At 45.4% G+C, this 15,181-nt stretch overlaps 1 protein-coding gene across 5 annotated transcripts in view; it reads right to left on the bottom strand.

The window, feature by feature from the left end:
• The window catches only part of LOC120055802 (cAMP-specific 3',5'-cyclic phosphodiesterase 4D-like), a 61,505-nt gene extending 55,141 nt beyond the window's left edge, over positions 1 to 6,364 (bottom strand). For all 5 annotated transcript variants that reach the window (XM_039003776.1, XM_039003780.1, XM_039003777.1 and 2 more), the window contains exon 1: positions 5,988 to 6,364. In XM_039003776.1, coding sequence (XP_038859704.1) covers positions 5,988 to 6,205 — 218 coding nt within the window. In that variant the 5' untranslated portion in view covers positions 6,206 to 6,364. The remainder of the gene's footprint in view (positions 1 to 5,987) is intronic.
• Positions 6,365 to 15,181: the final 8,817 nt, after the last annotated feature.

Here is a 15,181-nt window from a genome sequence, read left to right as displayed (position 1 = left end):
AGAGGGAGAGGGAGAGGGAGAGGGAGAGGGAGAGGGAGAGGGAGAGAGAGAGGGAGAGGGAGAGGGAGAGGGAGAGGGAGAGAGAGAGAGAGAGGGTCATAAGATGAGAAGTTGGAGCAGTCTGAATGGTGCTAGGGGCCGGGTTGTACTGCTGAAGCCTACCGGGACTATGCTAGTGAAGGGGGAGGCAGGAGGAGAGAGGTCTTTTCTAAACCCAGACGCAAGCTTCCATTGCGGTCCTCTACGGATGCCTCGTCTAGTTCCCTATAGCTCCGCTACAAGCCGCACTCATAGGACTGACCTGCTTCCAAATGAGGCAGCGGCAACTCACCCCAGTAGCTCAATAAAACTGTGTTTTTTTTAAAAATCCAATAGATAATGGGAGGGGGAGGTGTCATGGACATGGAGTTCTGTCTGAGTGCTTAAACTATGGAGCGGCTGCGGATCAGACTTTTCCCTGGTCTTTTTTTACGTGCACTAGTCCAGAAGCTTCTACGCACGTGTTTATTCTATATGCACAGTCTGAGAACAGGCTACTCGGGCGAATGCTGCTTGTTTAACCCTTTACACTCATGGGAATTGGCCTATATGGATAGGGTTAAATAGAAATGTTTCTTACAGAAGAAATATGAAACGCATGTGCATAACCATGGTAGCAATTGAAAGGGTGCAGGTTGTCATGCTGAAACAGCAAAGGGCCTTCCCCAAACTGTTGCCACAAAGTTGGAAGCACAGAATCGTTTAAAATGTCATTGTATGCTGTAGCATTAAAATTTCTCTTCACTGGAACTAAGGGGCCTAGCCCGAACCATGAAAAACAGCCCCAGACCATTATTCCTCCTCCACCAAACTTTACAGTTAGCACTATGCATTCGGGCAGGTAGCGTTCTCCTGGCATCCGCCAAACTCAGATTTGTCATGCCAGATGGTGAAGCTTGATTCATCACTCCAGAGAATGCGTTTCCACTGCTCCAGAGTCCAATGGCAGTGAGCTTTACATCACTCTAGACGCTTGGCATCTTAGGCTTGTGTGCAGCTGCTCGGCCATGGAAACCCATTTCATGAAGCTCCTGGCGAACAGTTCTTGTGCTTACATTTCTTCCAGAGGCAGTTTGGAACTCAGTAGTGAGTGTTGCAACTGGGGACAGAAGATTTTTACACGCTACACGCTACAGCACTCGGCCGTCACGTTTTGTGAGCTACCACTTACGGCTGAGCCGTTGTTGCTCCTAGACATTTCCACTTCACAATAACAGCACCTACAGCACGAGCAGGGCAGAAATTTGACCAACTGACTTGTTGGAAAGGTGGCATCCTATGACGGTGCCACGTTGAAAGTCACTGAGCTCTTCAGTAAGGCCATTCTACTGACAATGTTTGTCTATGGAGATTGCATGGCTGTGTGCTCGATATTATAAACCTGTCAGCAACGGGTGTGGCAGAAATGGCCAAATCCATAAATCTGAAGGGGTGTACACATACTTTTGTATATATAGTGTATGTCACCTGTTAAATCCACTTCAATCAGTGTAGATGAAGTGGAGGAGACAGGTGAAAGAATGATTGAGACATGGATTGTGTATGAGGGTGAATGGGCAAGACAAAAGATTAAGTTGGGGGGTGCAACTCAATTTTAGGAAGGTCTGTTTAGTAAACTCAATGTATATGCATAGTCATCTTTCCCATCTTCATATGTCCTTGAATGTGCCCTTGGTTGTGAGTCCTCAAGTTATTCATATGAAAACAGACTCATATTGTTTATGGTCATGCTTCCTCTGCAGTAGTAAGATAATGTTTACATGAAACAAATATCTCCTGCAGCTGGTTTGCAGCAAAGGAGGGCAGGCCTGTATGTTGCATAAGGCTCCAGAGTGACTAAGACATGGGTGGGCAACATACGGGATTACTGTCAAGGAAACACATCAATCCAACAGTCTGAGCATAAGCCCAGAGGCAAAAAATATGTATCTACAATACATAATATAGCAGCCTCTGGTGGAAATTAGAGGCATTACATTGTTTAATTGTTTGTCCAATTTCGAAAAGCGAGGGACAATTTTGATCCATAACATGATTCAAACCTTGGCCCTGATGTAGTTTCTAACTGGAACACTATGCAAAGCCTTGTAAAACCAGTCCCAGAGCCTTGTAAAACCAGTCCCAGAGCCTTGTAAAACCAGTCCGAGAGCCTTGTAAAACCAGACACAGAGCCTTGTAAAACCAGTCTGTGAGCCTTGTAAAACCAGTCTGTGAGCCTTGTAAAACCAGTCCGAGAGCCTTGTAAAACCAGACCCGGAGCCTTGTAAAACCAGTCCCGGAGCCTTGTAAAACAAGTCCCGGAGCCTTGTAAAACCAGTCCAGGAGCCTTGTAAAACCAGTCCCGGAGCTTTGTAAAACCAGACCCGAAGCTTTGTAAAACCAGACCCGGAGCCTTGTAAAACCAGTCCCGGAGCCTTGTAAAACCAGACCCGGAGCCTTGTAAAACCAAACCCGGAGCCTTGTCAAACCAGACCCGGAGCCTTGTAAAACCAGACCCGGAGCCTTGTAAAACCAGTCCCGGAGCCTTGTAAAACCAGACCCAGAGCCTTGCTTTACTATAAACAGGCTACTGTTGTGTTCAAGACAACTGTCTGGTGACCTAGACAGAGAACGAAAAACCGTACCCCAAAACAAAAGGATTAACCTAAGCACAATCAGTGTAAAAGGACAAGGATGTGGGTTTTTGCACTATGTCATGTCTGTTGAGTGTCATACAGAGGGTAAAGCAACTGCAGGAGAGTTGAACCACCTGGAGGCACTTGAAAGTGAATGCCGTTGGGGTCAGGCCTTGATAATTTACGCCTGCTAACGCCAGACAGCACTTAACAATCCTCAAGACCAGACAAAACAACAAGACTGAACAACATACAGTACCATATGATTGAATTGTGTTGCTAATGAAACAATGCTATGAAAAAATGGATGCCTCACCTGACTAAAGGTATTTTTCTAACAATCAACTAAAAAACAGTTTGAGGTGCAGTACTTTCATTCATCGCTCAGAAATGACGTTTTACATTTATTTTTATTTTTTACTGTGACTCACTTTTATTAGGGAAGTGCCTGTCAGTCCAGCCGTTTTTCTAATGCAATCAACATAAAGCACAATGCTTGACAACAAAGCATCACATTACACCGGAAGGAACTACTGTGGTTTCCTCCAACATGGTCTCCAACATTTCCCTCAAACTAAAAATTTATCGTCTCCTGCCCTGATAAACTTAAGCTGCCTGTCTGTACGTTTTTCCAACAGACTGCTAGTTTGTTTAATTCATCCCCTTTTCCAGCCATCCTGCTATAACTCATCTCCAGCAGTTTGTTTCATTCTCGTTGTTAGGGGCACTGTACATTCTCAGGGGCTCAGGCCCTTCATAAGGCTCCGTCCCTACAGGATGGCCCCTCTTTCTAATTATAGTTTTAAGAAGACCAAATTTCCATGAGATGGACAGATCTGAGATAAACCATAAAGATGGAGTGCCTTTCTTGGTTTATATCACACACTCACAGGCAGGACCATTAGGAGTAATGTTTAAATGCCTGAGCAAACCCTAACCCTAACCCTAACCCACCAATAAAATGTATTAAAGATGTATGAATCCATAAAATAAAATAAAAGTTTATTTATATGCAAATTAGAGGCTAACATAGGTGACAAGGTTTTGTACCATGTCAACAGTCTCAGGGTTTTTACGTTTTTCATGGTTGCTGAAACGTTACTTTGCTTCCAACAATTCAGAGACACCTCTTTAACAGTCCTGTGTGCTTACTTCTTACTTCTTGTGAGGGTGTGTGTGATGTTGATGAGTGCAATTTTCTCCGTTCTCCTAAACTGCACTTTGCATAAGCAACACATGGTGTATAAACTGGAAACACCCATCCCTCTGAGGCAGACACTGTCACAAACATATGAGAAAAAAACCCAGTGAGTGTTTTGCTGTTTGAAAAAACTGTCCTACCCGACAAAATATTTATTTCGCTCCAACGCAATTAAGGTCAAGTGCTCTTTAATCGGCCTGGCTGCTTCGTCTCTTCAACACAAACACAGTAAATATTTGATTTGCATCAATATCATGGGTTATGACTAGTGGGAATGGCGTAACAGGGTCATTAAACTAATCCTATCAATAGGCTTAGTCAGAGAAGGGCTTGAAAAGCATCCCTATCAGGCAGCTGTCCTCATTAAGTACTACTAGAATGAGCGTGGCTCTGCCTTTTCAGGGGACGTCGCACATCACGTTGCTTTCTAGTATCCGAGCAGAAAAGGTGACGAACCGCAGCGTATGACAAAAAGCCACCTAGTCAAGAAACACATTTGTACTTGACAATGCAGAAGAACTTGAGTATACTGTACGACTCAACTTCAAAGAGAGTCTTAAACTTAGGCCTAACCAGGTTATTGGAGGAGAGATTGACTTCATCACTACTTGTTTTTGTAAGAAGTGTTGACATGCTGAATGTACCGAGGTGTCTGTTTAAACTACTAGCACACAGCTCAGACACCCATGCATACCCCACAAGACATGCCACCAGAGGTCTCTTCACAGTCCCCATGTCCAGAACAGACTATGGGAGGCGCACAGTACTACATAGAGCCATGACTACATGGAACTCTATTCCACATCAGGTAACAGATGCAAACAGTAGAATCACATTTAAAAAGCGGATTAAAATACCTTATGGAACTGCGGGGACTGTGAAGAGACACACACAGGTACAGACACACATACGCACTCTACACACATGTACACATGGATGTTGTATTGTAGATATGTGGTATTAGAGTAGTGGCCTGAGGGAACACAATGTGTTTGGTAAAGTGTTATGAAATGTAATGTGATATAATATTTGAAATTGTATATAACTGCCTTAATAACTACCAAATACAAATAAAAATGAAATATTGCAAGTTTGTCATCAGTGAGCCCATGTTCAAGGACTGTATATTGAACTACAAATAAAACTCCGGTCACACAATTGTAACAAATCTTCAGTAAATGTATATAGTATGTTGTAGGCTTAATGCAAATTTACATAATTGGCCTATATTTTTTTCACCTCAGCAGAGCACCCAATGAATAAGCATTTGGCAGACCAACCAAAAACGGACTAAATTCACATTTACTTGGGAGTTTTTTTTAAACCTTTATTTAACTAGGCAAGTCAGTTAAGAACAAATTCTTATTTACAATGACAGCGTAAACCGGCCAAAACCTAACCCGGACGACGCTGGGCCAATTGTGCGCCGCCCTTTTGGACTACCAATCACAGCCGGTTGTGACACAGCCTGGAATCAAACCAGGGTCTGTAGTGACGTCTCTAGCACTGAGATGTAGTGCCTTAGACTGATGCGCCACTCAGGAGCCCTACTTGAAGAATATCATGAACACCTAATCTAATTTGTTTTGTTAGTCCACAAGAAAAACAAGGACACGTGTGCAGATTAAAGAGGGGATGAGATTTTTAAAATTAAACAAGCAAAATCCAGAGAACAAATCTTTTATATTCCACAATATTGAGTGTAAATCTGTTTATTACAACAACTCTAGTGTATGAAGAGGACCTTGTAAAACCATTTCATGAAAGCTCCTAACTTTAAAGAATCCATAATATTTTTTTTCTAATTAACAGTTACTATGTGCAAAACACAACAAAGAAACAAGGCTCCGACTAATTTAGACCACCTCAGGCCAGAAGAAATTCTGCTCATACACAACAAAGGCATCTATTCAAGCACAGCACAAGTCAGTACTTTCAAAAGTAATTGTTAGCAGCAGTATAAAAAACCCTCACTGCTGACTTAAACTTCAGATCACCTTTAGAAAGGGTCTCGAAGAGTTTTCTTCTACCACCTTTGAAGGTTTGCTCTCTAAATACAACGGGGTAGTCACACAACCCTGAGGGACCCCAAGCTCAGATAAAACAGGCATGGAACACAAGGAGCTCTCTACCTGGGAGTGTGGGCCAGAGTGAAGCGCCTCTGTAGACTAATGCTCCGGTTCATCAGCAGCTTCCTGAAGAGCAGCGGGGAGTCACGGGGGGACATCTTGGGGGATGTGCCTGGCGATCTGGGCTTGAGTTGGATGACTGGAAGCCTGCTGACCGGCACCTCCTCAGACTGTTCTTCGGACCGCTCCTCCTCAGAGCTCTCAGAGCACGCTTCACTCATGGCGTCAGTCGTTTTCACTCAGTTGTTTGATCCTGGTTCCCTCTGTCCCTTTGTCCTGGGGGTGGCAGGTAGCCTAGAGATTAAGTGTTGGGCCAGTAACCGAAAGGTCACTGGTTCAAATCCCTGAGCCGACTCAGTGAAAAATCTGTCAATGTGCCCTTGAGCAAGGTACTTAACACAAATTGCTCCTGTAAGTCGTTCTGGATAAGAATGTCTGCTAAATGACTAAAATGCAAAAAATGTAAATGTCCTGGCTTGGCTATGCTGTCCTGGTGAATCTGATCAACCGTGAAGCTTGGCTGTTCCAATCCTCCTCTCACAAAACTAACTGGTCAGCGCAGAGGCCAGTAAACCTGGGTTTATCTCTCCATTAGTCAGGGATACAACTAAAACTGACTCTAGAAAGTGCTCTGATAAGAGCACCTGAAAAAGCTAGACAGCGCTCTATCTGACCCTGTCCTTAATTTGAAAACAGCCCTGTCTCTCTCCAAAGATCATAGTTGTGGTTAATGGACTCAAACATTAGTGCAGTGCAATCCCTCCCCTGCCTGCCCAGGCTTTTGTTTACATAACTGCTAGGCCTTCCCTCCCTCCCTCCCTCCCTCCCGACTAAATATGGACGTCTGATTTACAGTGAACGAGAGGCATGACAGATCACCCCCTCCCCCTCCCCTTGCCAGAGCATAGCACTGGTCCACTTCAAACTATGCTCCATAATAACTTCCTCTCTCAATTTCTCTGAGTATAAACATTAACCCTGCTCAACTTAACATTACTCTGGTCTAAGTCCCAGCGCTATTGCGAAGTCCAAAAATCCATTTTGCCTTTCACATGCTCACAAGTCTACCAGGAAAAGTCACATGAAGGGCCCGCGACTATAAAAAAGTCAGGGTAGATAAAATGATAAAGAGCATGGGCCCTGTCACGATGGCTCTCTCTATCTGTGACTAGAGTACTCGCTTCCCTGGGGGGCTTTGTTTATCAGGAGGAAAAGAGAAAAGGTTTTCCTGCGATCTTACGACTTGCAGCTGAGCACCGCGCTCCCCAGAATAACCTAGGAGTCAGAACATCTGACGCAGGAGGAACCTATGACAGCCAGCCGGGTAGAGGCTAAGACAGTGTTGCCTTTTAAAAACAGGCTCTTTTGGTTCTCTCGCAACTGTCAACGAGTGTCCTTATTAAAGAACACCAATCCTTAACAATGGGACTGTGGTGAAAAGAGCTACTCGACCCCTTTAGGAGAGACTGACACACCACTTTCTAACAGACACAAACAACCATCTCAGGGTAAATGATTAAATGTCTGAACCAACCTGCTGTTCTAAAGTTATTTCTTAAATAAGAGTAACATTTCAAGTTAGCCTTCGACAGATCACCAAGGTTCGTTTTAAGAAAATATTGAATACAGCTCAATTGAAATGCTTTTGTTGCGTCAAAAGGACTTGTTTTTTTAGCTGAAGTTGATTTTGGCTTGCAATTCAGACAATGCTAAAGTGGGCACAAATTAACCCAGTTTTTGGGGAGGATAATCAACGCTAATATTAGCCAGTGAAAGCATCATTTTGGGTTGCAGTCACCCCTGGCCCTTGGACTACTTCCAAGAAAATATAATGAAAATGTTATATTTGGGCAAACTATCCCTTTAAACACAGCTGTTTTTCAGTGTTAACCAGACCAAAATGACCTGACCATATACAGGGATATTAGCAGGACATGCATGATGGCATATTTTTGCTTTCGAAAGAAAGCAGCGTCTTGTAATGCTTCCCATGAGAACAAGCATGAGGACGATGACTGGAGATCTCAGCAGTTAGGTCAACATAAAGGCTATAAATAACCACAATCCATACAGTTAAGAGGAATGCACAGTGCCAACTGTTAAGAGTACTACACTCTTAACGCCCAGTTCTAAAGGTTTGACGTTAACAGGATTGATCAAGTTTTGTTTAGATTCCATTGAACTACATACTAGTTTGAGAGTGTATCGTAGCTACCAACCCAGTCACTTCAATTCCCCTGGCACTGCATAAAACTGCACTTGCAACTTAACATGCAAGCACATGGCCGTCTCGCCAGACAATATGGCCACAGTGAGAAGCATATAAAGACTGTGAGGCACTGTTGTCAATGCTGAGTGTTTTTAATGTTTTGTATACTCAGTGTATATTATTATGATTTTTATTTTGGGGCTTTGGGGGCCTCCTAGTGGTCTGGGGCCCTAAGTAACCACGTATGTTGCTTATGCCTGGAGCTGGCCCTGTAATTTACATTTAATTTCTGTAGTTGCAGTTGCAGAGCTGTCATAGATCATTATTGGGAAAATGGCGTTCCATTGAATGAGGAAGACATGTCAAGAATGAAGTTGATATTTCTATAGCTTGTTCATACCAGACCTTCAACAGAGCCAAGCAATGTCCTTAATTATTAAGTAGGGCTCTTTCATGTGCATATTGCATCCAATAATATGCTATCGGGAGTCAGCAAGGACTTGTATTAGGACCATTTTACTATTTCAAAGTATCAAAATATTGTCATTTATTTTTAGGTTGAGGCAAGCATAGCACGAAAGATATAGAAAGCACTACTCCAACTGAGAGGATCTAAACGTCTAAATATAGCCCACCTTCATCTGCTACCTTTCCCACTCACTCTGCACCACACCACAGGGAGAAGAGGCTTGGAAAGCCCCAGCATTCCAAACAAACAACCAGACTAACAAAGACCTATGAGGAAAGAGTCATAAATTGGTTTGGAATTGGGCCCAAGAGCAACAACAAAAAACATTTCACTTACTGGAGAGCCCTGGAAAAGCAGCCGGTGATGGTTTCCAGGCTCCTAGTGAAGTGGAGGCCGAGCGAGGAGGACTTGGAGACGGGCTGTGCTTGTTCTGCGCTCTTTCTGACGTCCTGGGTGGAGTGTCAGCTGGACAGAAGGGGGAGTTGCAGTCTCCCAGAGAAGAGGCTTTTGACAGTACAGGTGAGGTCAGGCTTGAGTATGGGTTCCATGGAGTCCTCCTCTGAATGTTCTTCATGCAGGTTAAGCATTTTCCCACTGGTCCTGGATGGGAGTGAAAAACACATTAGAACACTAGCAGTGGCCACCTAAGGCCTGAGATTGCGACTCTGTGGACAAAACTTATATCTGACTGTTTGTTAACATTTTTCGGGTTGTTTGGTGTTTGTCCACCCGTCAAGCTCAATATGCCTACATCACAATGCCAACATTTAATATACGTTTCCTCAATGTAAAATATGACCGTCTCAGAAACTCAAATGGAATCTCTTAATAAAACGGTTTTCCATTTTCAAAAGGTGCCACAACATAACAATAACAAAAAATACAAAATGTTTTATATACCAAAATACCTTCAAACCAAATGTATTCCTTTACTCCACTATTTGGAAATAAACCTAACAAATCTATAGAATCAAACACAAGACAATAAATGTCTGTATGTTGTACTTAATTTGAAGACTGGGAGAACGATGACAACAGTAGATAAGAAACTCTAAATTGGTCTACAAAGACTTTGGTGTTTTCATGAGAATGTTGGAAATGTGATGAAATCTTAAAATCTTCAAAGCCATCTAAGCTCTGTTTCTTGGAAATGGGCTCTATTCCTTTGCCTGGCTACCTGCCAACCTGCCAACCTGGTCTCAGAGCATTTAGTATTATTCTGTATGTAAATTCGCTGTCCCTCCATTTCGTATGATATGTTACGAATTACAATTCTTATGATATGTTACGAATTTGCAAAACCAAATATGTTACGAATTTGCGAAATGCATGATATGTTACGAATTCCAATTTGTTGTGGCTAACAATAGCTAGGTGACTATTTGGCTAATGCTAACGTTAGCTAGCTGGCTAGCATTAGCTAGGCTAGGAGTTAGGGGTTAGGACCCCAAGGAGTGCATGTTTTGTTTTTTGCCCTAACACTACACAGCTGATTCAAATGATCAAAGCTTGATGATTAGTTGATTATTTTAATCAGTTGTGTAGTGCTAGGGCAAAAACAAAAACGTGCACCCCTTGGGGTCCCGAGGACTGTTTGGGAAACCCTGGGTTATGGTTAAGGTTAGGATTAATGTTAGGAGTTAGGTTACATGACTAAATGGTTAAGGTTAGGGTTAGGGTTAACTGAAAGGGTTACAGTTAGGGTTAGGGTTAGGGGAAGGAGAAGGGTTAGCTTACATGCTAAGTAGTTGCAAAGTTGCTGATTGGCTAAAATTCTCAAGTTGTCCGACCAACCACCCTTCTTTCGTTTTTGTCTTAAGTAAGCTACTGTCTTATGTAACCATACCAAACGTGACATATCATACTAATTTGAATGTACTGAATTTACATGTATTATGTTACGTCTTGTCTGTGAGACCAGACTGCAACCACCCAGACTTATGGCACGCCCACTGACAGCAGTGGAAGAATACATGCCGCGTTCAAAACAACTGGGTACTCGGAACTCGGAACTGGGAAATCTCCAACTTCCGACTTCAGTGAGTTCAAGTCAACTGGGAACTCTGACAAAACGAACTCTGACAAAAAAAAATGGTTTTGAACATTAATCCAACTGGAGCGCCGACTTTTCAACCTGACGATCACTGACGTCCTGATTTGATCTCAGGTTTTTTTTCAGAGTTCCCAGTTGTCTTGAAAGCACCATTAGTGTGAGTCATCCGGCTGTTCCTGGGACTGTATCACCTTTAGCACAATTTTCCAGGTCACTGTTTTGAAACTAGGTCTGTCTTTCAGGCCATCTCTTAATAAAGCTTCAGAGGGTTGAAGCAAACAAAACCCCTTCAATCCCATGACTTCATTTTCCATCTATGACAGAATGGTACCTTGCCATAAACAATAACAACAATAGCAGGAAAGCTATCTATGCTAATACACTCACTATTGTCATATTTATAAGACCACTGAATACATTGCCATAAAATACCTGAAATACCTGAAATGTTGTACTCTTGTACAAGATAAATCGTATTAAAGTGAATATACACTGAGTGTACAAAACATTACAAAACACCTGCTCTTTCCATGACATGGGCTGACCAGGTGAATCCAGGGGAAAGCTATGATGTCACGTTCCTGACCTAGTTCTGTTAGTTTGTTGTATGTGTTAGTTGGTCAGGACGTGAGGTTGGGTGGGCATTCTATGTTTTCTGTTTCTGTGTTGGTTTTGGGTTGCCTGGTATGGCTCTTAATTAGAGGCAGGTGTTTGGCGTTCCTCTAATTAAGAGTCATATTTAGGTAGGCGTTGTCACAGTGTTCGTTGTGGGTGATTGTCTTCCGTGTCTGTGTCTGTACACCACGCGGGACTGTTTACGGTTTGTTCGGTTTGTGTAGTCTATGTTTCCTATTCGTGCGTTCTTCTTGTTTTATGTAAGTTCGTCGTCTAGGTCTGTCTACACAGTTTGTTGTTTTTGTTAGTTTAGTCAAGTTCGTGTTTTCGTTAATAAAATATGTCATTTCACTACGCTGCGCCTTGGTTCCCTCAATACTCCTCCTCTTCAGATGAAGAGGAGGAGGACTGCCGTTACAGATTCACCCACCAAGAATCCAGAACCAAGCAGCGTAATTTGGAGCAACGGGGAAGTATACAGGACTTGTGGAGTTGGGAGCAAATATTTAACGGAGAAGGACCATGGGCTAAAGTGAATCACCGTCCATGGGAACAGCTGGAGGCACAGAGGAGAGCAGAGGCTACCGGAGAGAGGAACCGGCGTTATGAGGGAACGCGTCTGGCACGGAAGCCCAAAAAGCCCGTGAGTAACACCCAAAAATTTCTTGGGGGGGGGCTAAGAGGTAGTGGGCCAAGGGCAGGTAGGAGACCTGCGCCCACTTCCCAGGCTTACCGTGGAGAGCGGGAGTACGGGCAGGCGCCGTGTTACGCAGTAGAGCGCACGGTGTCTCCTGTACGAGTGCATAGCCCAGTGCGGGTTATTCCACCTCCCCGCACTGGTAGGGCTAGATTGGGTATTGAGCCAGGTGTCATGAGGCCGGCTCAACGCGTCTGGTCTCCAGTGCGTCTCCTCGGGCCGGCATACATGGCACCTGCCTTACGTATGGTTTCCCCGGTTCGCCTACATAGGCCGGTGCGGGTTATTCCACCTCCCCGCACTGGTCGGGCGACCGGGAGCATTCAACCAGGTAAGGTTGGGCAGGCTCAATGCTCAAGAGTGCCAGTACGCCTCCACGGTCCGGTATTTCCGGCGCCACCTCCCCGCCCCAGCCTAGTACCTACAGTGCCTACACTACGCACTAGGCTACCAGTGCGTCTCCTGAGCCCTGTTCCTCCTCCACGCACTCTCCCTGTAGTGCGTGTATCCAGTTCGGTGCCTCCAGTTCCGGCACCACGCACTAAGCCTCCTGTGCGTCTCCAGAGCCCTGTACACACTGTATCTTCTCCCCCTACTAATCCTGATGTGCTTGTCCTCAGCCCGGTGTCACCAGTGCCGGTACCACGCACCAGGTATAGAGTGGGCTTTGAGAGTACAGTGTGCCCTGTCCCTGCTCCCCGCACTAGTATGAAGGTGCGTGTCCTTAGCCCGGTGCCTCCAGTTCCGGCACCACGCACCAGGTCTACAGTGCGCATTATCCGGCCAGAGCCATCCGTCTCACCAGCGCCATCTGAGCCATCTGTCTCACCAGCGCCATCTGAGCCATCTGTCTCACCAGCGCCATCTGAGCCATCCGTCTCCCCAGCGCCATCTGAGCCATCCGTCTCCCCAGCGCCGTCTGAGCCATCCGTCTGCAATGAGCCTGCAAAGCCGCCCGTCTGCCATGAGCCTGCAAAGCCGCCCGTCTGCCATGAGCCTACAGAGCCGTCCGCCAGACAGGAGCCGCTAGAGCCGTCCGCCAGACAGGAGCCGCTAGAGCCGCCCGTCAGACAGGATCTGCCAGAGCCGCCAACCAGACAGGATCTGCCAGAGCCGCCAACCAGACAGGATCTGCCAGAGCCGCCAACCAGACAGGATCTGCCAGAGCCGCCAACCAGACAGGATCTGCCAGAGCCGCCAACCAGACAGGATCTGCCAGAGCCGCCAGCCTGCCATGAGCGTCGAGAGCCGCCAGCCTGCCATGAGCGTCGAGAGCCGTCAGCCAGCCATGAGCGTCGAGAGCCGTCAGCCTGCCATGAGCGTCGAGAGCCGTCAGCCTGCCATGAGCGTCGAGAGCCGTCAGCCTGCCATGAGCGTCGAGAGCCGTCAGCCTGCCATGAGCGTCGAGAGCCGTCAGCCTGCCATGAGCGTCGAGAGCCGTCAGCCTGCCATGAGCGTCGAGAGCCGTCAGCCAGCCATGAGCGTCGAGAGCCGTCAGCCAGCCATGAGCGTCGAGAGCCGTCAGCCAGCCATGAGCGTCGAGAGCCGTCAGCCAGCCATGAGCGTCGAGAGCCGTCAGTCAGCCATGAGCTGCCCTTCAGCCAGAAACGGCTATATACCCAGAACTGCCCCTCAGTCCAGAGCTGTCTCTCTGTCCGGAGCTGCCTTTCAGTCCGGAGTTGCCCCTCTATCGTGATCTCCCTCTCTATCTTGATCTACCTCTATTTTCTGATCTATCCCTCTGTCTGGTGCTATCCCTCTGTGTTGATTTATCTCTCTGTCCCGGTGCTGTCCATGTCATTGATGTTACTAAAAGGATTTTGTGGGGGTAAATTGAGGGTGGACATTTTTAGGGGGAGAGGGAGGTTAGGATTGATTATGGTGGGGTGGGGACCTCGCCCGGAGCCTGAGCCACCACCGTGGTCAGATGCCCACCCAGACCCTCCCCTAGACTTTGTGCTGGTGCGCCCGGAGTTCGCACCTTATGGGGGGGGTTATGTCACGTTCCTGACCTAGTTCTGTTAGTTTGTTGTATGTGTTAGTTGGTCAGGACGTGAGGTTGGGTGGGCATTCTATGTTTTCTGTTTCTGTGTTGGTTTTGGGTTGCCTGGTATGGCTCTTAATTAGAGGCAGGTGTTTGGCGTTCCTCTAATTAAGAGTCATATTTAGGTAGGCGTTGTCACAGTGTTCGTTGTGGGTGATTGTCTTCCGTGTCTGTGTCTGTACACCACGCGGGACTGTTTACGGTTTGTTCGGTTTGTGTAGTCTATGTTTCCTATTCGTGCGTTCTTCTTGTTTTATGTAAGTTCGTCGTCTAGGTCTGTCTACACAGTTTGTTGTTTTTGTTAGTTTAGTCAAGTTCGTGTTTTCGTTAATAAAATATGTCATTTCACTACGCTGCGCCTTGGTTCCCTCAATACTCCTCCTCTTCAGATGAAGAGGAGGAGGACTGCCGTTACATATGATTCCTTAATGATGTCACTTGTTAAATCCACTTCAATCAGTGTAGATGAAGGGGAGGAGACAGGTTAAAGAAGGATTTTTAAGCCTTAAGACAATTAAGATATGGATTGTGTATGTGTGCCATTCAGAGAGTGAATAGGCAAGACAAAAGATTTAAGTGCCTTTGAACAGTGTATGGTAGTAGGTGCCAAGTGCACCGGTTTGAGTCAAGAACTGCAACACTGCTGAGTTTTTCATGCTCGACAGTTTCCTGTGCGTTTGAAAAATAGTCCACCACCCAAAGGCCATCCAGCAAACTTGACACAACTGTGGGAAGCATTGGAGTTAACATGGGCCAGCATCCCTGTGAAACGCTTCCGACCTAGTAGAATCCATGCCCCGACGAATTGAGGCTGTTCTGAGGGCAAAATCAGGTGCGCCTCAATATTAAGAAGGTGTTTCTAATGTTTTATACACTCAGTGAACTGTATATTATTTCACTACAGAGTTTAACATAAACACATTTCCATCCTCAATTAAGTATTGATCTTAGTACAGTACGCACATTTTATTTGAACTCGTCTATAGCACTCAGTATGACATAATTTCCTCTTACCCACCTAACACAATGTTGTGGAAAAAATGACTGTGCCCGCCGTCAAATCTAAGTTCGGTTTTGGTTGAAAGTTGAAAAGACAACTTTTTTCAGGTC

Source organism: Salvelinus namaycush, chromosome 11 (genome assembly GCF_016432855.1).
Source record: "Salvelinus namaycush isolate Seneca chromosome 11, SaNama_1.0, whole genome shotgun sequence".
Classification (NCBI taxonomy): Eukaryota; Metazoa; Chordata; class Actinopteri; order Salmoniformes; family Salmonidae; genus Salvelinus; species Salvelinus namaycush.
Note: the sequence above shows the minus strand (reverse complement) of the source record. Positions and strands in the feature narration are given on the sequence as shown.